Source organism: Amblyomma americanum, chromosome 1 (assembly GCF_052857255.1).
Source record: "Amblyomma americanum isolate KBUSLIRL-KWMA chromosome 1, ASM5285725v1, whole genome shotgun sequence".
Classification (NCBI taxonomy): Eukaryota; Metazoa; Arthropoda; class Arachnida; order Ixodida; family Ixodidae; genus Amblyomma; species Amblyomma americanum.
In genome coordinates, this window is record NC_135497.1 from 439,614,892 (window position 1) to 439,638,842 (window position 23,951).

At 45.4% G+C, this 23,951-nt stretch overlaps 1 protein-coding gene across 1 annotated transcript in view; it reads left to right on the forward strand.

Annotated features, from left to right (window-relative positions):
- Window positions 1–21,998, forward strand: part of LOC144115910 (uncharacterized) — a 175,268-nt gene extending 153,270 nt beyond the window's left edge. The window contains exons 136-141 of the mRNA XM_077650542.1: window positions 3,507–3,620; window positions 7,609–9,063; window positions 12,986–13,108; window positions 14,870–15,073; window positions 17,247–17,501; window positions 19,069–21,998. Coding sequence (XP_077506668.1) covers window positions 3,507–3,620; window positions 7,609–9,063; window positions 12,986–13,108; window positions 14,870–15,073; window positions 17,247–17,501; window positions 19,069–19,276 — 2,359 coding nt within the window. The 3' untranslated portion in view covers window positions 19,277–21,998. The remainder of the gene's footprint in view (window positions 1–3,506; window positions 3,621–7,608; window positions 9,064–12,985; window positions 13,109–14,869; window positions 15,074–17,246; window positions 17,502–19,068) is intronic.
- Window positions 21,999–23,951: the final 1,953 nt, after the last annotated feature.

Consider the following 23,951-nt stretch of genomic DNA (forward strand, 5'->3'; position numbering starts at 1 on the left):
CTGCTCCACGCCCTTCACCTCCAGCAGAAAGGCCTCTGCCACCACCTCCAGTTCCCAGGCCACCTGTGTCTGGCTTGCCTCCGACTTACCCGCCCCCTCCGCCTCCATCTTTGAGGCCTATCCCACCCCCTCCAGCTCCGAGACCACCTGGCCCTTCTCCGGTGTCTAGGCCACCTCCGCCGCCCGCCAGGCCTCCTCCTTCGCCGCCACCACGGCCAATTCCTCCTCCTCCTGCTCGAAGGCCATCGTAAGCGCTGCTTTCTTCATTCCGCGACTCCATTAGGCACCGCTTTGCGAACTAGTTTGTCGAATCTCCACAAGCAAGATTTTGTCCATTTCAAAAGAAATAGCTGTTGAAAGAATTCTCTGCGACATGATGTGTGTCTTGGCGCATGGTAGCAAAATTCTACGTTGTCTGCAAACAATTTGCATTTCATTAAAGAGAGCACATTTTAAAAGATTTCTTAGACAGTTATAAATAACGCAGCCTGAAGGTATTTCTCAAAGTAATCAACGAATACGCTCTATCAAGCCATGCTCCAGAAACTATCAATTACATGGTCATCAAGTTTGTAGAGAGTTGAGGAAATTAATACTTAGATGCAGCCAATGCGCCAAGAAAACGTAATGATTTTGTCTATCCTTGACTGCAAACCTTGTGACTACAAATCTCATTGAGTCCTTCCGAGATGACCGGCATTTGGTGCGATGTCACAGGCGTCAAAATCAGCACCCGTAACGCTTAAGTACTGAATGCCCTTGAAAGCTGAAAATTTGTTTTTTGTAACAAGTGGCCTAGCAGCAGTGCATAAACTTGGCGATGGTTACATTGTTTCCAGTCAGAGAAAATCCCGCCTTCCACACTTCTGCGCACCAAGATCTGCGTGAGTTGTAAATTTGACGAACAGTTTAAGTTTAGACGAGCACTGGCGTAGATTATTTAGCTTGGACACCAACCAATCAAGTTCTGACATCTCATGTTTATGCATTCGATTCTTCCTCTAAACCAGGCCTCCATCTCGACCCGAGCGGCCCCAACCGGGGTATCTACCTCCGGAGGAAAGCCCTGACTACCCACCTTTCGAAGGACCACCCTCTCGCCCACTCCCACCTCCCCCTAGGCGCCCGTATGTCTGCGCAGAGATTTCCTTTTTGCCGTTTCTACTGTGTCCGTCGCTTATGAAGCCTTTAGATGCTTATGGTACTCAAGTTGCTGCCAAAAAAACTTTTACGCCGTGCTGGTGCTGCAATATTCCCTATTGAGACTGCTACAAAGCAGTAATACTGAATTATGGCTCGGTAACAACATAACACCGTACAGGAGCTACCTAAAGTAGAATAAGGAACAGATGACAGCGTATCTTCTGCGACAGTGGCGTGAAATATGCACAATGTGTGCCTTTCACGCTGTATTGTATGCTACTCTGGCCAGACTAATACTGCTATGAGCAACCAACCTCTAGAGTAGGCCCCGGGGTACCTTGACTCAATTGGCATAGATGTAACGATATACACTCTTTTTGGCAGAAATTTACCGGGTACCAACATTGGTCCACAAGATTTAACTAAGAATACCTTCAAAAAAGATACGAACAAAGGGTGACTATTAAGTATATAAAACAGCGTTTAAAACTGCTTTAAAGCAGTATTTGTGGCCTCTCTTGATATTCAAGAGAGCGCAGAGATATCTGCATGTGTAATGGCCAGTATAGAAGAGCCTAAAATCATTTAATCGCTGAGCGCTGCCATTCGCAGACAAGTATATGCTACTTGCTCTGAAAATGTGCCTGCATAATAACGGCTGACAGTAAAGAGAGGAAGTATTATGGGACATCATGGTTAATAAAGATGCGGTGAGGGTGTTGAGCGCGGCCGCCGAAATTTTCCGTACTGTGCGCCTGTTGACTATGGCCTCTTCAGAAACCGATACCGCGTGGATTCAGCGCACACTGCACGCTCCTTATGCACTTAGAAACCTAACGCGCGAAAAACAAGCACATTTTTTCTCCTAACGGATTTTTCGCGTACCGCAAGCAGCGGGAATCGAAAAACCACGACTTGACTGCCTCATTGTGCAATCCGACAGAACATGACTAGGAGTACTGCTGGTTAGCTACTCATTCGCAATGCTCGTACAAGAAACATTTAGTACGGCGTGAAAGCTGTCGCCGATTATTGCATTTACTTTTCGTGTGAGAATCAATTGGGCCCCGCCCTGAATGTGACTCATTCTGCTAGCTCATGTGACACAATTGAAAAGACATCCTATACAATCGAACTGCAGACATCACACCTCGAAGGTGGCATTTTCCTCGCCTTCCTGTTGGCCGGAACACGGGAAAATTGTGATATCATGCACCAGTAGGTCGAAGTCCAGCGAGCAAGACATTGCTGTAGAACGCCGCTCGTGCGTCCCTGCAGATGAGGGCTGAAGAGGATGAGTCCGTGCACTATGCGAAAAAGTTTAATGCAGAAGTAGCGCGAAGAGCAGGACACAGAGTAGGGTTGCCAAGTGCATTCTGTCTCACACTCTAAATTCTTCATAAAAAAAGACATGTCAAGAGAGAGAGAGACAAAAAGAGCGAAAGGCAGAGAGATTAACTAAGCAGTGCCCCGTTTGCTATCCTACACGTGGGGAGGGGGCCGAAGGAAACGAAAGAAAGAGCCAAGAGACAGAGCAGATCACAGCAAAGTAAGCAATGTGTCCGTGGGGGTCATTACTTCATGAGGAGACAAGATGAATACATGGAGTCTAGTCTTGTCTCAACGAGTATCCCTGAATCCAAAAAGACATATTCAGAGTAACACTATCCTAAAGGCAAGGCTCTGATTATAAGAACTGTCGCTGAAATTACGGGTTGAATAGAAATGACACTCCACTTTGTTGCAGAGTTACTGGCCGCTCGTTGACGCGAACAGCACCATTCCGGTAGATAAATATTGGCTGCTTGTCTCACAAGGGTTGTTCAGTTGTTGCTCCCTCACAGTGCTGAATTTCTAGGTCTGTAGTCCTACAAGAGCACTTATCATCCAAATTATATCCGGGGACTGTACTCTAAGGCAGCGTCGCGGATACGTGCGCTGGTTCGGCCGTGAGTTCAACATCGCATGATATATGCAGGGAATGAAGAACGCCTCAACGGTACTCCAGAAGCAGCACTGCGGTGCTCGGAATACGGCAGAAACCGCACCAGAAGCCACTGTTCCTCCACAGCAGAGCTCTGGAAACAACAGTGCAGTGTGGTTTCTGGAAGTAGTGCAGCGGCCGCTTTATTTGTAAAATGAAACGAAAATAAATGCTGCCAGTAGGGGAAATGTGATGCTGATGGCACGCGAGTGCGCCTACCGATTGCAGCATGCTCCGCAATCTAACTACTTACCTTTATGAATGAAATTTTACTCCCGCTGCACGGTATACACAAATGCATGGCGTGAGGAATGTATCATCATAGCATCTTTTCCGGTGGTTGTAGGATCAGCAAAACAGTTCACTGGTTGTTTTTCAGGCCCCCAGCACCCCAGTACCCAGCGGCACCACCTCCGCCACCACCACCACCATACCTGACTCCGCCTCCGCCTTCGTACCCGCCCGCAGCGCCTCCACCACCGCCAGGACCACCGTGAGTACCACCCGACAGCCAGAAGCCGCGTAGGCACGTAGCAGTGCTAGCTTCATTTTCCAGGGGTACCGCTGAAGTGACAGGTCGTGATATCTGAATCTCTTATGAATACCTGTAACACTCACGATAACGAATGCTAACTGGGCGCGCTTCACACAACTGTCACTGAGGAACCAAATCTTTGGGGTGCTATTACTGTGTAGTATTCAACGGGCACGCCTTGTGACATCAGTGTCGATATGCGAGAGAAGTTATCAACTGCAGACAAGTGATGTTCAGTTTTGATGTAGGTATTCTTCACATTGTGGCATATGACTGTCTGTAGGAGCGTTGGCATTCGAAAAAATTGCCTCGCACTACTCAAAGTTGATTCCATTTCTACAAGGCGTTACTTAGAATTCTGCACAACTAAGCTACCTGTTACTTGCTATGCACGCTCTCGTATAACACCCGGGCGCGCAGTGCGCTCTCAGCTGAAAGCGCTTCTCCCTTTCGATGCTTCGAAGATTATGTAGCTTTAAATTTTGGGAGGCTTATCACCTGACGTGAATGCTAATTTTATTTCATTGCGCATTACTTTTGTATCAGAAGCTGGTTTTTAGCTGAGGAACTGAAAGTTGTTTTTCATTGTCTGTTGCAAACTCAAAAGTGAGTTTCTACATCCAACATAACCTTATCCAAAATGATCGTGAAGCTCAATATGGTGCCTCAACTTGTAACCTGCTGCAACTCAGAGATATGGAAGTGAGTACTTAAATGTTGCATTCGTGTTCATTAGAATGTTATGCATAGTAAGGTGTTTGGTCGAAAATTGATTAGCACTTAAATAGATTACCTTGTAAGCAATCGCCGGTCTTCCTGCGCAGTGCAAGAACGTCAGGTAATGCAAAAAAAGCGTGCGGCGCATGTACCCTGTGGCGCCTAAAGGTTCTACACGTCTTACTGGCTATCCGCTGTGATTTTTGCCGAGGCTTCACTTCCCTTTTATTTTTCCGTAAAGGCCTTCGCGCTCAGTAACCAAAAATGATCACAAATATTGGACAGGGGCATCACCCCATTATTCTGCTAATGATGGCACGCTTTGATCAGATTAGGTTTTAAGAAACTGTGTTACTAAAGCAACATAGCCGTTACTAATTAGCACTAATAGAGTCTGATCTGTTTTCGTTGAAAACAACGTTTTCGTTTCATGTTGACGCGTTTTCTCTGTAGAAGCCTCTTTCTCTTAGTAGATCGCATTACGTGCCGACCACATATTTTAAGTCTCTCGTGTTCACGTAGTATAGTACGTCGTGTAGAGTTTGGGCGCTCAAACTGTGATGGCCCCTTTAGCGAGCAGAGCGAGTATGTCAATAAATATTTTATATATTATAATTTTATTGGAAAATTCATGCTCTGCAACAATATTGTTATCGAGCATGATCAGTAAATCTTGTCTGCGTTTCTCGGTCGAGAGCACCCAATATTAAATTAGTCAGCATGAACTCATTAGCAGCTTTTGATAATCTCGAAACAAATGTAGTATAAAAAAGTTACCCGTGACACTTAACTTTCTCCGACTTTTTTTTAAAACGTGGTACGCAATTTTAAATGCCATTGTGCATTTCGTACCTAAGAAGAGCGGCTTTTGAAAAATTACCACTGCTGTGCTCAATTAAAGACAAAAAGCGCTCGCAAATACTTCTCTCTACAGTTGGGCGCAGCGGCAGGCGACAAAGCGAGGTCATACTTGTAGCGCAGGCCACAACAAAACCCAGTGCGCTTTGCTTGCCCAAACGCGCCGCCGGTTGCCCAGTTTGTCAGGCTTGCATCGTGCTCCACACACAACCTGAGCCTCACCGCAATCTTACATGTGTGAATATTTATTCGTTATACTTTTATTTTACTTGCATTGTGATTGCTTGCAAAGGTAAAGGAAACAAAACTAACTAGAGCCTCGCACTCTTAACACAAGAGTTCGCTGGCAGCTCAACTTTCTGATGAAAAACTCTAAGAGGACTTCCGAAATGAAATGCATATATAGGTTTCTACATATAATGAAGAACCAAACTGCACCCTAATGCGTAAAAAACTAATATATTATAATCCCTACAGATGTCATGCAAACTACTTGAATTTTTAACGGTCAAATTATAAAACTGTTGACTAAACCCTCTTTATTACCATAAGTGAACTGTGTAATAGATGTGAGCTATCTGCAGAAAACATTAAAAGGCGTGTTTAATAGCGTAGCGTAATGGGCTTCGATATCCGATCTTGACACGCTAGCACATTCATTGAGCTATTCACATGGCTATAGAGCGAGCAAAACAGGCTGAAAATATTTAAATCTCAAATTGTTAGTAAGCGAAATAAATTAGCGTGGAGTCTCATCGTCAATTGGGAGAATATCAGAAGATAGTTTCTCGAAGTTCTTTACAGCGCTACAAAAAAAAAAACAAGGACACAGGAAGAAGTCCACAGGAAGTACAAAGGACGGGCCCGTCCTGTGTACTTCCTGTGTACTTCTGCCCATCCTGTGTACTTCTTCCTGTGTCCTTGTTTTTTTGTAGCGCTATAAAGAACTTCGAGAAACTTTGCTTCACCAACTAGCCCCACAACGTGTTTTGTTAAATATCAGAAGATTTTCGGGAAATCTATCGGAGCACCAGAACAAACAGCAATGCTGTTGGAAGCAGAAGAATAAACAACATATGCTACGGCGTCTTCTCTGCGAGAGATTGAAGAAAGGTTTCGGTATACTTTTGCTGGACTGTCACATAGAGAAGATTTCGACTCCTTGGAAAAAATCCGTACATCCATATATTCATATATTATCTGGACAAAACCAAATATGAATGCAGGTGGTCACTGAACACAGCTGTTGTGATGAACTAGTGTGTTTCATTAATAAACAAAGGCTATTGCAGAGTGTGCACCCATCAGCAGTGTGTGCATCAGTTTCTGGCTGCACAGAAGGAATAACCCTTAGTAGGTTTTCCTGTTGACTTCACGCTTTAAATCAACCTTACACAGTAAATGTGCCTCCTGACCCACTTTTGCTTAAAACTGCAAAACCTTATGGCATTCAACAGCTTTTCCTCTGAATGCATGATGTAGAATGAAGAATATTGAGAATACGGCAGATATTACTAAATTGTAAAATATAATAAATACTTCCGGCAACACAACGCAGCTTTATTACTATTGGTAAGCGGCGTTCGAGAAAAATGTTTCCTTTAGTACAATGAGCTCTTGGGTGAGTTCGTATGACATGTTGGTGAAACAGTGGAGCACCATATCAGTGTCCCATTGTGATGTTTCATTATCAGTTACTTTAGTATTTTTCTGAGATGATTGTGTCTAGTAGACAGCAAAGTACCGTTACAGGCCATCGAAACTCAACAAGCTGCATTGGTTGCCAGCTTATCAGTTATAGCTGTGTGTTACTCTTCCCCGTGCACGAAAACGTCCTTCATTTATTCGATCCAGTCCTAAAGAAACCCTTTCTTTTCTTGCCTTCGCCCCACTACCGTCTTGTTTTTCAGGCTACCGCCACTAAGAAGGCCGCATCCCGCCTATCCGCCTCCTAATACACGACCCATGCCACCGCCGCCCGTGTTTTTCAAACCGTAAGACATTTATGCGGCACGGTGACCTTGACTATATTGATGCCCATAACGAGCCGCGTTTGCCATGTTGCTGTAAAGGCAACTTACTGCAAGCACTTTTGTGCACAGCGCTTCCATGACTGAGAACTTTTCTGGATCAAGCACGTGTGCGCAAAAGGGTTATGTTAGCGTGGTTCCAACACTGCTTGCAACACACGCAATATCTTGCATCTTGATGTGATTTATGCGAGGAGTGAACGCACTTGGATTTGTAGGTTTCGTCCACGCGACGGGCCGGCCTGTTGTCAAATTCGAAAGCTGATTCGCCTAAATTCTAGTTCTTGGAGAGACACGTCACCGCGTGAGTGTTCTCTGATGAATTCTTCCACTGCTTACAGGCGTCCACCTCCACCTCCTCCCCCAGCAAGGCCACCACCTCCTCAGTATCCGGCTCCAGCTCCAAGGCCACCCCCACCCCCACCGCCTTCATATCAGCCCTCTCCTCCTCCTCCAGCATATCAACCTCCTCCCCCACCACCACCGGCTCCAAGGCCCGTTCCTCCGGCTAGGCCACCACCGGCATACCAGCCGCCACCGCCAGTCGCGATGCCACCACCCCCCCGCCCGGCTCCAAGGCCACCACCACCTCGTCCCACACCAAGGCCCCCACCTCCCCCTCCAGCTCCAAGGCCACCACCACCGGCACGACCGCCTCCAAGTTATCAGCCCCCACCACCAGTCGCACGACCTCAGCCGCCACCTCCACCACCCCCACCAGCTCCAAGGCCTCCACCCCCACCAGCTCCAAGGCCTCCACCTCCTCCCCCAAGGCCTGCGCCTCCGCCACCTAGAAGGCCTACTCCAGCATATCAGCCGCCACCTCCAGCGCCTCCCAGGCCCTTCCCATCACCTCCAGCACCTAGACCACCTGCCCCTATACCACGGCCAACTCCACCAGCACCAAGGCCACCAACAAACTATCCTGCTCCGGCCCCTCGGCGGCCACCACCACCACCTGTGGCAAGACCACCACCTCCACCTCCTGCTCCCAGGCCTCCACCACCACCTGTGGCAAGACCACCAGCGCCTCGCCCTGCACCTAGACCACAACCACCACGCCGGCGGCCACCAGCTTATGGGCCAGGGCGCCCTGCCCCCGGTCCAGGTCCTACACTGGCTCCCAGACCCGTTCCTGTGCCAAGACCTGGTTCAGGACAAGGTTTTGGACAAGGTTACGGACCTGGTTTTGGACCAGGCGTGTACCAACCGCCAGCCGTGTACATCCCATCGAGTGTATATGTACCATCCGTCATACCAGCACATGCACCACCACCGTCATACCCACCCCCGCCCCCTCCCGCTGCAGCCCCACCATCATATCCACCTCCACCACCTCCTACCGCTCCACCTCCGCGTCCACCTCCTCGTCCTAGGCCGCCGCCGTCATACACACCCCCTCCTCCCGTTCCAAGACCACCACCCCTTCCTCCGGCGCCAAGGCCTCCTCCACCTCCTCCAGCGCCAAGGCCTCCTCCACCTCCTCCAGCTCCTAGGCCTCCTCCAGCATACCAGCCGCCACCGACACCGCCAGCACCTGTACCTAGGCCACCACCGCCACCACCACCTGCACCGAGGCCGCCCCCGACGTACAGGCCGCCCCCTCCGGCGCCAAGACCGCCCGTGCCTGCTCCTCAGCCTCGACCACCACCACCTCCTTCACCCAGGCCACCTTATCAGCCTCCTGGCCCTCCTTTTGAGCCTCCTCGTCCTGGTCCACCTGTCAGACCGCCTTCGCCACCGAGACGACCACCGTCAGACTACGGGCCGCCATCCCCTGGCGAGCCAGCGGAAGAGTGAGTTGGTCTTTCGGCCACATCCCTTACGACCTTGGCCTTTCTCATTTTTAGTCATTTGTGTTGAGCTAATGGCAAAGAAATAGTTGTAAAAGTATTTCTGAAAGCAACATTTTATCCGTGGCCTGATCGGTTGATGATGACAGATAAAGCGCAAAATAGGGAGACGAAACACACAAGATAGCAGAGATTGTTTACTTCGAGCTTAGTGTTGATCCGAAATGACCAATAACATTACAGTTATTTCAATGTACTCATCATTTTTCATTTGTGGTTTTAAGTGTGGCCCGATCAGACGACTCAAGGCAAATCTCTCAGTATTTGTCTAGGTAGAGTTGTAATCATGTTATTTACATTTTGCATGTGTAATTGTTTTGTTCCCTTCAATGGGGCTACTTCTTAAAGACGAATTGCGAAACAATAAACGAAGAACACAGGAATCAAGGCACGCACCTGCGGATGCGCCCACATGGTCAATGTCCACGGATGGGCTGACGAGTTATCAGCAAAAATCTAATAATACGTGCATTTTCTCGCTCATCGTACAATTACGTGCAAGGCGGTGCTTTAAAAAATCGAGCCTGGGCATAAGACGAGAGGCAGTACAGAAATGTGGAGATGTCTGCTTGAGGTATTTGTTTGGGTGTTTGTTTGCTGTTGTTTTTTAGAGGGTGTACAGGGTTTCTTCAGAGACGGCACATGGTTGGTTGGGGTTCTAGTTTTGTAGACCGTCATGACTACATTACCCCCTTTGCTTATGCGATATATGCGATGGCCTGAACGCAGATAAAATTAGCTGAAAGTTTGGGCGTGTTCTGCCTACCGCGTCTCCTTTCTACGTCTCCGCAGTTCGCCTGTGAAATGAGACTGCGGATCAACTACCATAGCGACAACTTAATAAAATCAAACGGGCTATCTGTACTTTTCTGCTCGAAAAGGAAACCTGTAAAACAAAAGTAAAATAAGCCAATGAAAGCAGGACGGCGAGCAACGAAGTGCATGACGGTGGACTCAGAGCCAAGGAAAACTAGAAAGCGGCTCCGAAACTTTGCAACAAAATAAAACTTGCGAAGATGCAAAGTAGAACGCCAATTTGAAATTCAGCACGAGTATGCTGAGTGCTACCGCAAGAGTATGTAAATTGTATGCAGAGAAAATTGTAGGAAGTCCACCGACCACACCAACCCGTTTAATATGCAGCAGTAACCACTACCGACATATTTCATTCATAAGGATGAAAAAGTGAAAAATGGCTGTTTTGTTTAAGCACTGCATTCATAATTTTATGCTTATTCCGCATTGCCAGATTTGTCCGAGAATCATGCATCGCGTAAGCTTAAGCAGGATGAGAAAACTAAATATTGAAAATTCTTCAAAAGTTCGCGGTTCACCACTTATACTCAGAGATATGGCTATAAAACTTGCAAGAAGCCTTGAAGATCAACGCAGCTCGCGTTAGAGCTCAAAACTAGATAGACATTTTGTACAGTATTTTATTGTTTCTTTTACTAATGCACCATTTTCTTAAAATCCACTGATTGGAGACCAGCAACCACTTTCTTAAAATCCACTGATTGGAGACCAGCAACCAATTTTTTACATAACTGGTAGTAAAATTATCCGCTTCAAGCAAACACTTTATTTATTATGCCTTTCCTTTGTCGATGCAATAAAATGCCACCCATGATTTTTTTTTAATCAGAAAATACAAACAAACTGAGGCTATTGGTTCTGGTACTAGTTATGTGAATTGCATTGATTAACATCTGTGAAAAATTGCTTTTGCTCAGTAGTTCGTGAGAAAAAGCACACAAAACTAAAAAAGTAAGAAAAATGCCAATGAAAACTGTTTTATTCCTCAAAATTTCCCTTCACAGAAGAGCTACAGGAAGGGCCGTAGTGGCTGAGAAATGTATGTACTACGAACAAGGCCAAGTTCAAAACCGAAACCAAAACTTTGTGTTTCTGATAAAAACCTTCAGAGCAATGAATTTCTGCAAGTATCTGAAAGGAAGAAACCACGTCGAGACGCACCCACTTTTTCCGGTCGACATGATGACGAAAAAGAACCAAAAAACCATTTTTGAAATCGCGAATACCTAATTGCAATAGATTTTCTGAACGACCGAAAATTTATCTGAAAGACGACCGTAAAACCTCAAAATCATATTTTCTGACAAAGTCACACTCTATCTGAAATATTCTGTAAATACGGTTACTGTGATTTAATGGACTCATCGTAGTGTAGCAAGTACAAAAGTAAACAAAGATTAATATTGTAGGTTTAACAGATGCTGTTTTATTTTTTCTTTAAAAAGACCTACAACTGTCCGAAACGTGGCATCAGATTTTGGTGGGAAGGAAAAGATTTTGCCTCGTATTGTAAGAAAAGAACATTGTATATCCAAGAAACGAGGATCTACAATTTTATCTCGGCACTGAAAATTGCCAAGAACATGCTGATTCGATATCTTGCAGTAAAATGTAGCTAACAGTTATCTGTGGACCTCATCACGTGACATTTTTTTAAAGTACTGATACTTATACGTTCAGTGCGCAGTGTCTTTTCTTTCCAGGTGGTCGCCATACTTTATTTAGTTTGTGCTCTTTTGAATGCCGAACCTTTTGATGGAATGCGCTTCAAGTTTGTGTCACAACATGGCACCACAGAGTTTTCTATCTCTATAATTTGAATTGGGCGCTGAAAAATGCACAAAAGATGCTGATGCGACATCCTGCGCTGAAATGTGTCTTACCATTATCGGTTTAATATACTACGTGACAACATTTCAGTAAAATATTGGCACATTTTTGTTGTTAAGTGCGCAGTGTTATTCCTTTTGTGATTGGTCGCCATATTTATTTAGTTTGCGCTCTATATAGTGCACCGTTCGATGGCATGCAACGTTCCCTTCGTACCGATGATAAAGAGTTTGAGTTTGCCTCACTAGATGCAGCGACAGTGTTTTGCATTTCTCAGTGGAAGCAATAATCACAGTCCACTAAAACTGTTGTCGACGAGGCGTTTCCCAGTGTGCTGTAGAGCTTTGGATGTGGAAACTGAAATGTGCGCTGCCTTATGCTAAAGCTTTCTGTAATTAACGTGTGGCGGCTAATACTATATTACTGCTTTGCTTATGTCGTTGTTTTGTTTTATCAAAAATTTTCCACAGTGCTTTTCACAAAACCATTACTGAATCGTTCACCTTCGACCGGGTTCTTCTTTGCGTAATAAAAAAGGCTCCTAAAATTCAGTTCTCTGAGCCTTTAAGCTGTACTACTTGAAACTGTTATCCTATTATTTGTGCAGAGGTCTTCGTGACATTTTTATTGTTGCATGTGTGCTAAAAATAAGTGATTTAGGCGTGAAGGCTTCCACATTTTCCAAGCAAGGCGCACGTTTCTGAATACATGCTTACCGCGTTAAATTGGTGACGAGGCTATTTAGCAAGTTTTCCTTGAGGCTTCTTTTATTCCCCATTATTAATATTTGCCTCACAGGTTAATGGAAGGGAGAGCTTTGAGTTTGCAGAAAAAGTTGAAAAGTACAGAACTTTTTTGAGCGCATTTTTGCCAGCATGACGAGTCAATTCCTCATTCCAGTAATACGTCGTTATTGCCGCAATATTGGTCAGTGTCTCAAGTAGATAACTTGTTTCTATTTCTAGTACACTGCACTGAAATAAGGACCGCGCACCAGTCGCGGGGCCTTAGGCATGGCTTTGTCGCGTTCTTGTACTGTGCGCACTCGGGCTCAATGTCGGCTGCACGCCCGTGTTTCCTTCCAGGCGGCCGCCGTCTTTCCCTCCCCCAACCCAACCCAGACCTCCCCCCGCTCCTACACAACCTCGACCTCCTCTTCCTCCTCCACAGTAAGTTGACTCGTTGCGTTTCCTCTTTTTTTTTTGTTGCGCGCTTTCAGGCATCATCCGCCGGATGACGATTTGTTCCTAGTTGTGTTGCTTCCGAATGAAGGCGGAGGTGCCAGTCCTTCGAACTCGGATGACGAAGACTACTCGCCTCCAGAGCGACCCGGTCTGCCCTCGTATGTCGGCACACGTCTGTTTTGCAGTGTTGACACTCCTGCCACCCTCTAACCACGACTGACCCGTCCTTATCACCTCACGAATAAGAGACATACCTCCACATAGCTAGCGCAAGCACGTAAACACTAGGAGACCATTGAGGTCATCGAGATGTTATGATAGTAGAAAAACTGATAATTTATGGCTTCTTATTACGAAACATGAATAAAATGTGCACTAAGAAGTCCGCGAAGTACAATAACCCATTAAAAAGCTTAAGTTGTTTTGTATCTTGGGACAAAGGCAATGATAATTTTGTATTTGAAATATTGCATATTTTGGAGCAATTACCGGATATTATATTCCTCAACATTCACGACTGAATGCACACCGTGCACATAGGTATACTTGGGTACGGGTCTAGTGAATGAAAATGCTACAGAGCATGCATCGGGGGCTGACCGATGGCCGTTATCTTCTCCGCAAGTTTAGTGTAGAGTGTAGATGTGTAGTAGATTTACACTACAATTATCTCCACACAGCAATGCTGTATAGCTTCCTTCTCCCCGTTGCTATTCTAATGGTTTAAACATGGTATGCATGCCCTGCCTGAGTTGTTCTCTTCATATCTTATGTAACCGCTTTGGCCTTCTTTGGGTTGTAATTTTCTCTGCCTCATATAAATGGCTTCCAAGACCAACAGGTAAACATTTTTTAACTCATTACTAGGGCGGTGCAACTGCCGCTCCATGGACGGAGTTATATCGTGAGCAACTCAAGCAGCAGGAAATTTATCTTTTTTTTTTTCATATATATCATATTAGACGCAACGCGCATTTGTTCAGCCTAATTAAGAATTATAGTAAGTTTGTGACAAGCTTGTCATTTCTGGTTACAAGCTTGCTGGCAGAACTTCACTAATATTACTATTTTTCAAAAAAAAAATTCACGCGCAACTGCAATTGCAGAGTGCTCTTTACCCGCGCTTGGAGGCGGCCCCTCATGCTGCTATGATTTAAGGAGTACCATCTTTCCTGGTTAACAGTAGCGATAGCGTTAAACGAACGTGGCGTAGATAACATAAGAAAATTAGCTGAAGTGCTACCATACAGAAGAGACGCCGTTAGAGAATACGAGTGTCTTATCTCAGTAATTTTTTGTGCCCATTACCACACTCATCGAAAAATAGAAGCGTAAAGCCAGCGAAAATCAGAGTACGGGAGCAACAGATATAATTGGTCAAGGCTTCAGATAACAGATAAGGTGGTTCCTTTTCGTTTTTTTTTTTGCCTCCACCTTGAAAAAGGCGGAAAAGTTATTTTTACCCATGCACAAATCTTGGCGACCGTGCAGAATAAAATTCTCCTTAAGGGTCAGGCAGTTTTCTTTTTTTCTTATGACCTCTCAAATAGTTTTCACCAGACAAAAGAATTGGCTACCATGCACATTACCTTTGTCATACGTCCAAGCTCGTCGAAAGTAAAGCAGCATCAGACTGCGCTCTTTCTAGAACGCAACCCGCTGCAGCCACAAGATCAAGATCCCTCCTACAGCAGCTCGTTTTAGAGAGAGCCCTTCCCACACAAAGCCGCTCTATTTTTCAAGCGTAGATATGCTGGCTAAATTTAAAGCCTTACTCTTCTGGCGTCTAGAAAAAACAGTTCGAACGCCCTCAGCAATTAATTTTACCCCTGTTGTTGCAGGATGCCAAACGCTCACTGTAAACGCCCTTTCCTTTTGTGTTCAATTCAATAACGAACTGTTAACCGGCCACCGTCTAGGCCACCTTCCAGGCGACCCCCCGGGGGGCCTCCAGGACCTCTGGGCCCTGCGCGGCCTCCTTCAGGTGGCGGCTATCCCGGGGAGCCCCCGACCGGCCCGCCAGTTGTGGTGCCCCGGCCCGACAGGCCCGGTCCCGACGGTGACTTCCCGCCGTGCAAAGTACAGGGAGAGAACTTCTGCGTCCTCACCAACGACTATCCCTCGTGAGTCTTGCTTGTTGTAAATGAGTGCAGACGGACGCTGACGTTGCTTGTGTTAAACTGAGGAATAGTGCACGAAGTGCATGGAGTTGTGCATGCGAAGCTCTCGGGTCAGAGGGCCAGAAGACAATGTGGCTGGCTTTTGCAACCAGAACACACAGCCCATATGCCCATACTGACTCCGCGCGAGCTGATTTCAGTGACCGCGTTTGTACCACTATTATGTCCTAGAAACTGCTTCCTGAGACAGCAGTCAGTGCTCTTGAGCCTTTTAGGAATTTTCAAGAGGGGTATTGCACCCAACCGAAATGTATCTCAGTTGACCAGTGCGCGTTTTGAAAGGAAGAACGAATGCGCGAGCACAGGGGGTAGGTACTGCTTGCCGGCGTGGGAATGCAATTTAACTTTGTCTCTTCCCGTCTCCTCGCGCATCTGCTCCACATCTGAACGCGCCATATGTACTCAAAAATACCGCAGAGCTTATGCACGTGTACTGCCTGCGCAGACAGCTTGCTGTGTTCGATATTGAAGCATATATGGATGGAGCCACTCGCAATGCCGCGAAGTACACTAAACCATTAAAAAGCTTAAGTTGTTTTGTATCTTGGGACAAAGGCAATGATAATTTTGTATTTGAAATATTGCATATTTTGGAGCAATTACTGGATATTATATTCCTCAACATTCACGACTGAATGCACACCGTGCACATAGGTATACTTGGGTACGGGTCTAGTGAATGAAAATGCTACAGAGCATGGATATATATATATATATATATATATATATATATATATATATATATATATATATATATATATATATATATATATATATATATATATATATATATATATATACATATGCCGCTTTCGGACTACAGCTACCGGCTATTTTCCAGCAGTATCTTTTTACGAACGCTTGTACACGCGTCCCGCAAGGCTGCGGTGCTGTTTTTTTTTAGCGCTAGTCAATCTCTTTGCGATATTTTTTTGTTGATATGCTGTTTTGATGCTTGGTATTTTTCTTCCTGTGTGCTTATTTCGATGTGGCATTTACTGAATGGTTTTCTGAGATGCGCTGAGTTTATGGTGCCAGCAGCTGGCTTCCTTTACTTTTAATAGACTAGCAGTGCTACGAGGCAACTGCTCTGGCTATTATATTTGGTGAAACTGCAAAAGCGCTCAGAAAAAGCTCCTTGATAAAAGCCTAAAAGCACTAATTACTGTGCTATCCAGTGATTGTACATGATAGGTGTGTGGCGCCACATGTTTGTTGGTTGTCGTACATTACCGTAAGTTGTAAACTGGGATTTGAAAACCGCATTCGGAAAATTTGACGTGTAATGAAGGTAAATCCTGCAAAAACGTCGCTTTCAGTAATGCATAGGAGTATTGAATTTGGAGCTTAACAACTATCAGCTTAAGCCGATTGTTTGTGCGTAAATGTATGTCGCCAGCTGCCACAATCTCAGCCACAAAACTCCTTGGCTGAACTCTAGATTAGGTCCATTACCTTCTTAAGAGGTAAACGTAACAGTCTACTTCAAACTATGCTATCTGTGCTAGTATGCCAAGAATGAAAGCTAAAAACCATCTACAAAATTCTAGGGCAAAAATTTTGAAAACTTAGAAACTTTTAAGGTACAAGTATAGAAATCTTGAACATAAAAGGTTCATTCTTCAGATATGTAGCAAAATCTTTCTTTTAAGTATTTCCATCGTATACATCGAACAGCTAAGACTGCCATAGAAAACCAATGGGGAATTCTGACGATAGCAAAAACATTAATAGAAAAGAATGCAAGACTGTCGTTCGGTGATTTGTGGATATTTGATTATTATAATGAAATCATACATTACGTCAAAAAATAGCGTTTATCAAAGGTTTCTCGCTAGAAAATGATGTTGCCCAGAATTCTTGGGTATGAGAGACACTAATGCCTGTTGTGCTCTTCCAGAGATAGCTTTAGAATTAGATCAAATCACTCCATACTGCTTTGTACCCAAATGCGAAGCGAACGTTAAACAGCCTACTTAAAGCCATGTTTTTTGTGCTGCTGCAGCCGGAATGAAAGTTAAAAAACCTAGACACTAATGCCTACAGAGCCCTCTATTAGATCGCACCACTCCGTCTCACTTTGCACTCAGCTACGAAACAACACTGTCTTCTGTAGGGACTACGTTGGCAAGATGGTGGAGCGTGACCTGAAGAAGATCAAGATCATGTACGAGGAGCTGCAGACTGTGGGAGACCCTGAGCTCTTCCCCAACCACTTGGGCACCGGACCGGCAGCGCGCGGTGCCTTCGCCTGCGAGACCGTCGCCAAGACGATGCGGCCGGGCTGGGCCAAGGACGCCATATCAGGAGAGTGGATGCTTGTCATCAACACAGACGCCTTCCCGCAGAAAGTTCGCACTGAGAGCTGCAGGTGAGGCACATCAAAGCGCTGCTCTGGACCATACCGGAATTATAATGGCCACCTATGCTGCCCATGCAAGATCGCTGTGTTGCGCGTACGACACCGCTCTCCGGCTTCTTACAAGTATTCACAAACTAGGCTAAGTTTTCGTGGTCGCGACAAGCTGAGCGCTTATCGGCTTGCCTTCTCGAGCCTATGAGCGCAACCCTTACGCCTCTGCTTGGTGATGCTGCGGTCGTAGAAGGGAACTCGCCCTGGTCGTCGCTAAAATGGCACCTAAGAAGAGCTATTGGAACACTTGTCGCTGATGCATGCAAATCGTGCCAACTTATCGTGAGCAGCATCGGAGCTCTTTAGTATAACTGCGCCGTTTAGGTGTCAGACCAGCATTAAGGGGCACTTGCACCATCGAGTCACCCATGTGACGCCGATTCTTTACGGTCGCGGAACCCCAGACAATCCACTAGCGATTGTGTGATATTAGAACCGATATAATATAATGACATGAAGGAAGAAACGAACAGTATGCCCACAATGGTGTACAAAATGCTTGTAGAACATAGTTAATAGGAATGGTCGAGGATTAGCAAAACAGGAAAACTTCCTATTCTGAAGCCAAAATTTGTCCTAGTTGATGCTTTCCAGACGGCTCCGACATGGTTACTAGCTCAAGTGTCCTTTTCTTTCTCGGTATGTGAACATAAAAGTATGCCCCCAAACCCTGTATATTCCTTTTCTAAATCCTTATCTAGTAGCACACAAGAAAGCACACTCGGCCGAGTAAAAGTCGAGCTAAGTATAGATTCATATAAAATCTCAGACGCAACACTTATGTAACAGGTACAGCATCGAAACCGGGAAAGCTGGAAGTACATTTCGTGTGAAGGCAGGTACAGATTTGACTGTGATAACAAAAGTCTCGATTTTTTTTTACATTCCACGAAAGCCCCATGGTTGTGCTGTTCCAACAAACGCGAGGAATGTTGTGGGAACTAAACACATGGAACTAAACGGATGTTTCGATGAAAACTCGTCAAGGAACACTTGTTTACATGCACTGGCAAAAAATACCTTCCAGTACACGGAGACCCAAGTGTTCCAGAATGAAGATGCCCTTACAAAAATTGTCTATAGACAGTCTATATACTTCTTATTGACTCTATTGCCTTCCTATAGATATTTTTTTTTTCAATTCAGTCTATAGACAGAAATCTATTAAACTGTATGGTCATAAATCTATAGATTGTCTATACAATGTCTATAGGGTTTGTATTGCTTATAGACTGTTCTATAGGGTTTTTCTATAAGCTTTATAGACATAAGTCTAAGGACAGTGTGTGGACTATGTAAAGAAATTTTTACAAGGGCGGGCACTGTTGCGCGCGCTCATTTCACACGTGGACGCAACTTACCACTCCCACGATAAAACCCTTGAGACCGAAAATGAAAATGCTTCTTGCCTAGTTCATTACATGGTGAATAACAGTAATACGCCTGCGCGCTTCTTTCATACGCCTTTATATCGTGCACTGTATATTGGCAGATTTTGGTCACCTGCCACTTCCGTTCCTTTCAGCAAACCGGATGAGCCGTGCTCATTTATCGCTCCGTTCTACGAGTCCACATGCCAGCAACGATACAGCCTGCACCGACTGTTGGCACTTCACCCGTGGAACCCAGAGAAAAGTCCGCAGGTGACCCTCTTCAAGTTCCCCGCTGGTTGCTCGTGCCGCGTCGACGCCAGTGGAGGCGGAGCTCAGCCGCAGTCCTACAAGAAGAAGTGAGAAGACGCGGGGTCTTCATCAAGAATCACGCCAACCATTTGAGGTCGCCATGACCGGGACGTATTTGTTCTGATGGTGTTCCTCTCGTTATTGTTCGCGGCTGTTTCCCAGTGCATGTTTCCTCATTCTTCTTTTGTGACAACTATGTTTTAGGAGACTCAACCGTCGGAGAGCTCATCGATTACCAACTGTTGACCTCTTTATGCATTTTCCTTGTTCCTTTGTTGTTTATCTCTTCTTCAATGTACAAAAAGTCAACGCTGAAGACCTCAAGGATGACCTGTGTAGTGCTGAAACAGCAGACGCAAGTAGTCCTGTCTAGCAGAAGAGCGCTTCCTGTCGAAACTGCGAAGTTTCCTTACAAGAGTCTCATACGCCGATTTGCGCTCCCGCGCGAAATGCAGGGGTATATCCTCTGCTGTCAAAGTGCGGCCTTGTTGCACTCCTCAATTATGCATTCTAGATATTAATAACATTTGCACGCTGCACTTCTTGACACTACCATCGTGGGTTTTCGCGGAAACTACATGAACGTACCCCGAATGAGAACAGCTTTGCTTCATAAGTAGAGACTTAGTTCCTTCGGAGACTCACGGAGCAGGGTTCAGCTAGCGCATCTCAGCTATAAAATAAATTCGCGACCTCCCGCAGAATTTATGGCGTCAGCCCTCATTTCTTGCTGTATACAAGCTGGCGTATATAAGGCGCGATCTTAGTATTGCAGTGTAAGTTCTTTTTTCGCAATTTCCCGAGTTTACCTGTAGCTAAGGACCAGCAAAAACACGGCTCGAAAGAAAACTGTTTTCGCTCCCTCCACTTTTGGCTCAGTTGCGCATCACAGCAAGGAACGTAAGCGCGTCGGGCATGCGATGGAAAGATGGTTGACGTCGAAGATGATTAAGAGTCCTAGAAATGGCTGTGCATATGTTTGGGTAAGGAGGCCTTCATGATGCGCCTTTTGTGCGTGATTTGAACGTACCAAAGAAGAAGCAGCTGCCAATGTTCAAGAAACCTGAAGGATGGGAAGGAATTATGTTTATTTGTCGAGCATTTTCCCAGACTGCACTAAAAGGCAAACACAAACTATGGTTTTTTTCTTCTTGTTTATTTGGCTCGTTCGATTCGTTTATTCGATCTCTCGCCCCACATAGTTGAAAACGAAGTGGCTGTCCACTGCAGCTGACGCTCAAAATGCAGATATATTCTCGAATGAAATCGACGCCAATCAGAATTAATATTAGCAGATTCATGAGTCTTTATGCAAGCTGTATTTTCGCCCCTTCTGTCTGTGCTGGTGTTGTGGAAAAGTAGTGTTTGTGTTCTGTCTGTGATAGATGCCAACGAGCTCGGAAACAAAATGGCCAAAAGTTCTCTTATGCAGTGTACAGCGACGTGTTCCTCGCGACATGCCCTTGCCATTCGCGTGTCACCGTGATGCCACTTTTCGCTCTTTCCTTGTTAGTCTTTGGCTTGTCAAGTATGTGCAGCTAGACATCATCATTATTCTCGCAACATTTTGCTAGCGTCTATCTCTTCCCAAGAACGTCGTCTCCGGCTTTCAGTGCAGCAGCTTTGAGAGACGTTCTCAGGCTTTGCTATAGCATAGGGTCTTTGTCTTGGTTCTCTGTACTGGGGACGCTGTGACGTCATAGAAACAGGAGGGAGGAATGGCTTAGACGTTGCTTCCATAGCAGGAAGCAGCTGCGCTCGCTGGAAACCTTCCCAAAGTACATTTCTATTCGCGTTGCAAATATTCAGCCCTATGTCGCTATGCAAAATGTGTTGAAACACGCAGGACCGGATTATGCTGATCTGGAGTAAATCCGCCGACACTGCTCCCTCGTTTCCGAGCGCTTTCTCTGTGCAAGAGTATTGCGGCTTAAGGCGAAAAAAAAATCGATTTTTAACAGCAGAAAGAAGCATGTATAAAAGGGAGAACAAAACAGACAGGATTAGGCGCACCTTATCTTTTCTATTTTGCTTTTCACCACATATCGTTAAACACTTCCAAAAGTAAATTCCACATCGAACGGCGATCTCTCCAGCTTGCCTGTGTGAAGAAAATAACAGCCAAGGAAAAAGATACTGCGGTACATTGCAACACCAATTCGTTTTTCTTTTGGTTTTGAAAAAGTTGTTTTAGGAGCGCAATAATGTATTTAGAATTTTCTTAGCCGCGTGTAACCGCTCTTGCTAGGAATACACATCTTCCTCTCGTTATGCTTCTACAAGATGTACAGTTTTTCATCCCCACCTCCTCTCGAGGAGGAATACAGATACCTTGGTTCTTTGTACACCATTGATAAAGAAACGTTTCTATGCGATCGCGCAAGGTCTGCATCTGCTAGGCGTTCTTCCCTTCACGTTTCTATACAGCTCACGCGAGTCGCGACGTCCCCCTGACTGCGAAGGTAGTTAGCAGGAGCAACCTCTGAATCTTGCGCTGACAAGCCTTGTGTGTGCCTTACGTGTTTGATACACGGCGTCACATTAAGAATCTGGGAACGATTAGCTCACGGGACCTGCTGGTGCTGAGGAGTCCCGGCTTCGTACCCTGGACACATATGAGAATGTGTTGACCAATGTTCACTGGAGGCATCTCCTTTTGGTTGCCAAGAAAGGATGCCGGCAGCGCGAATATTCTTGTATACGAGCATATTCTGTTGCTTTCGAAACACGAGTTATTGCGCAAACCGAGACTAATGAATAAAATATTGCTTTCAAAGAATTGTGTTTGTTGTGTGTAATTTTCAACGCTTCCAGAATACCTAAAGCATCTTTTTTCGGAAAGTCCTTCCTGCCTTGCCCCATGAAACTACAGCCCATGCATATGGTGTTTTTTTTTTTTCACAAACCATAAACAATAAGCAAGAACTATATGTCAGGCACAATGTTTCTTTCAAACCTACGTCACCAACAAGCAAGCCTTTTTCGAGACCTTATGTAGGCGTCTAATAACTACAAACGAAAACCTCAAAACAGGCTTCTGGAAGTACAATACACATGGAAGCGATGCAAGCTAATAAATAAATGGCGTACCAAGATCGCTCGGAGAAATTCAGTAGCGCGTAGGTGTGCTCAAGGGTGCTGCGTTCATATGCTTGAAACAAGCGTATGAAAACAACATTGCGTATGAGTAATAAACGACGCAAGAAAAGTGCACATTTTTAGTCGTAGAATAGAATGCAATAGTTCAAAATACATTGGAAGTAATAATAATCGTCGTTTGCACTTATCATTCAGTTTTGGCTTTTTGCATTTCACTCATTCAATTCGAGGAGCATTCCATTTGAAGTCGGCAGCATGTGCAGGGTAAGGCCACATTCTCAAAGCCGGCCTCCTCTACGGCGCGGCGACGACGGAGCCGAAAACCGCGGCAGCAACGGAGCGGCGCGGTGTTCTCATCGAAATAGGCGCCAAAGACCGGAAAACCAGTTAGGGCGGGCGCTCGCTCCTCCCACGTTTCTCCCGCGTGGAAAAAAAAAAAAAAAACGGCGGCGGCGGAGTCCGAAGATGCGGTGAAAGTCGTCTGGCGTCTGCTTGCGCGTTGCTTTGCTTGACTATTATCGCAGAACAAACATGCGATCTCGCAAGCGGTGGTAAAAGTGAGAAGTCAGTTGAATAACTTGGCGGAATTCCACATTTTTACAGCGAAACACCCTACGTACAGCACCAAAACATATTTATACGAATATAGCAAGCTACTATTAAAGCGCTGCGCGCACTGCAGTCACATTGTTCTGGCCAATGTGAACGAAATCGAACACATGTAGGGGTTAGTGATCTCTGTTATCAATACAGGAATGGTTTGTCAGGGCTTGCTAGATTGTTCTTTATACTAACGTTCGAGAATTAGGCCAGCAAAACAGTTTGGAGAACATTTTACCAGTATAGGCTAATTGATGCAATGAGGCCGTAAAAGCTAGCAACATGTAAACGGGCTTTCAACGCGGCTTTCATCGCAGAAAGCGGATAAAAGCCGTCAGCTCAGCGGGTTGGTGGCGGCCTTCGACACAGCGCTCGTGTCGTCGTGTTTGTTCCGTCCTTGTGTTTTTGCGCGCTGTTTTATCATGGATAGTAGTAACCAACTTGTTCAGATTTCCGTACTTCTTCCAGTTATTCCTATGATTCGCTTTTTTATTACTCCGTTGTTTTCATCTCGCTTTTCTTGATCCTCTTTACTGTCTTTGCATTGTTTTTATTTGAGTTTGTTTTTCTGCTCTTTATCTTATCTGCCCCGTCATCTCTATCCTCCTTTTTATCTTCACCTGAATGGTTGTTCTTTTCATCAGCCATCCCCTTCTCCTCGGTTTAAACCCGGTAACAGGCTTTCCGTCCCCAAGTTCGTTACCGTTCCGAACTCCCTCTGTTCGCCATAGTCCACGGGCCGTGTTTCTTTTAAAGTTTTTGTCTAAGTTAAGGTTCGTTCTTCGGATTCCACAACAGGTGCCCCACCGTCCGAGGCGGTATAAGACGAGATCAGGCAACACTTGGCTGAAGGAAGGCAAACTGAATCTTTTTACAGGAATTCACATGTTTGCAACAGAATCTAGCTCAGAACAATATTCCAGGCTCCGGAGCTCGGTTTTAAAACCTAGGAGCCTGTCCCACATTTTGCAACACACAATCACAACGCACTAACACATGATCTGTATACAAACTGCATGGCAGTCTT